This window comes from Pterocles gutturalis, unplaced genomic scaffold (genome assembly GCF_000699245.1).
Source record: "Pterocles gutturalis isolate BGI_N339 unplaced genomic scaffold, ASM69924v1 scaffold540, whole genome shotgun sequence".
NCBI lineage: Eukaryota > Metazoa > Chordata > Aves > Pterocliformes > Pteroclidae > Pterocles > Pterocles gutturalis.
Genome location: NW_010143104.1, coordinates 38,431 through 39,382, shown reverse-complemented (window position 1 = coordinate 39,382; position 952 = coordinate 38,431). Strand labels below are relative to the sequence as shown.

At 42.0% G+C, this 952-nt stretch overlaps 1 protein-coding gene across 1 annotated transcript in view; it reads right to left on the bottom strand.

Moving 5' to 3' along the window:
• Positions 1–952, bottom strand: part of LOC104469867 (dystrobrevin alpha-like) — a gene marked incomplete at both ends in the record, with an annotated part of 54,254 nt that overhangs the window by 36,457 nt on the left and 16,845 nt on the right. The window contains one exon of the mRNA XM_010084586.1: positions 609–733. Coding sequence (XP_010082888.1) covers positions 609–733 — 125 coding nt within the window. The remainder of the gene's footprint in view (positions 1–608; positions 734–952) is intronic.

Genomic DNA, 952 nt, shown 5'->3' with positions numbered 1-952 from the left:
GAGATAAAGTAGTGACACAAACTACTATATCAAAAAATAATTTTGCTTTCCCAAAATATCAAACTGTAAAGATAATAGACCCTCTTCTAGTGACTTAGCAAATAAAGACACAACTCCTGCATAAGCCAGTCTTCAGGGCTGGGTGAAGCCACAGCTCCACTAAAGTCAGCAAGAACTCTGAGACTAATTTCAACAAAATTGGTATAGCTTCACTTTTCTCTGGTGCCTTGTGTCAAAACATACCCGTGATACACTGCAGTTGAGAGTCTCTAGATGACAAAACTGATGTTCTCAGCATGAATACATCCTAAAGAGCTGAAACTCTATGGAAGTGCACGGATATTTCATATCATGCACTTTCATATGAACATACCAACATCGTGTCCCAGTGTTGGTTATATGTACATATCCCACTGACTTTTCAAATTAAATCATAGCAGAAGAACATTTTTATACTAAATACTCCTATCAGCAAATTTGCACTTGTGATGCATTGAGCTCAACAGGCCACAGCTGCTTCCCGTTTTGTTCAGAGCTATCGTATCCACACTCCCTGTAAGCAACTCCTACAACAAAGCTTACTTTCTCTACAGCACACAGATACTTACACAATATGAGCCAGGTTTAGAGGTTTTTCAGGCTGGTCAGGGAACATTGGGTGCAAAGGTTCACGGCTGGAAGCACAGCTTAAAGACTTGCTAAGTGCATTAGTTAGCTTCTTAGCAGGTGATTTCTGGGAGGAACAAGGAAGGTAGAGGTAATCTGGACAAGTAAGGTGCATACTGTTTCTGCTATAGGAAGCACAAAACAACAGGAAGCTCTACTGCTTACACAGGTATTGACTTACATCCCCTTGCCCTTCTCCCACCCTGAGAGTCTGGTAAAGATGGCTCAGTTTGGAGGAAAGATTACTCTTACCTTCAGGGGCCTTTAGAGCAGGCTGGGGGGGGTG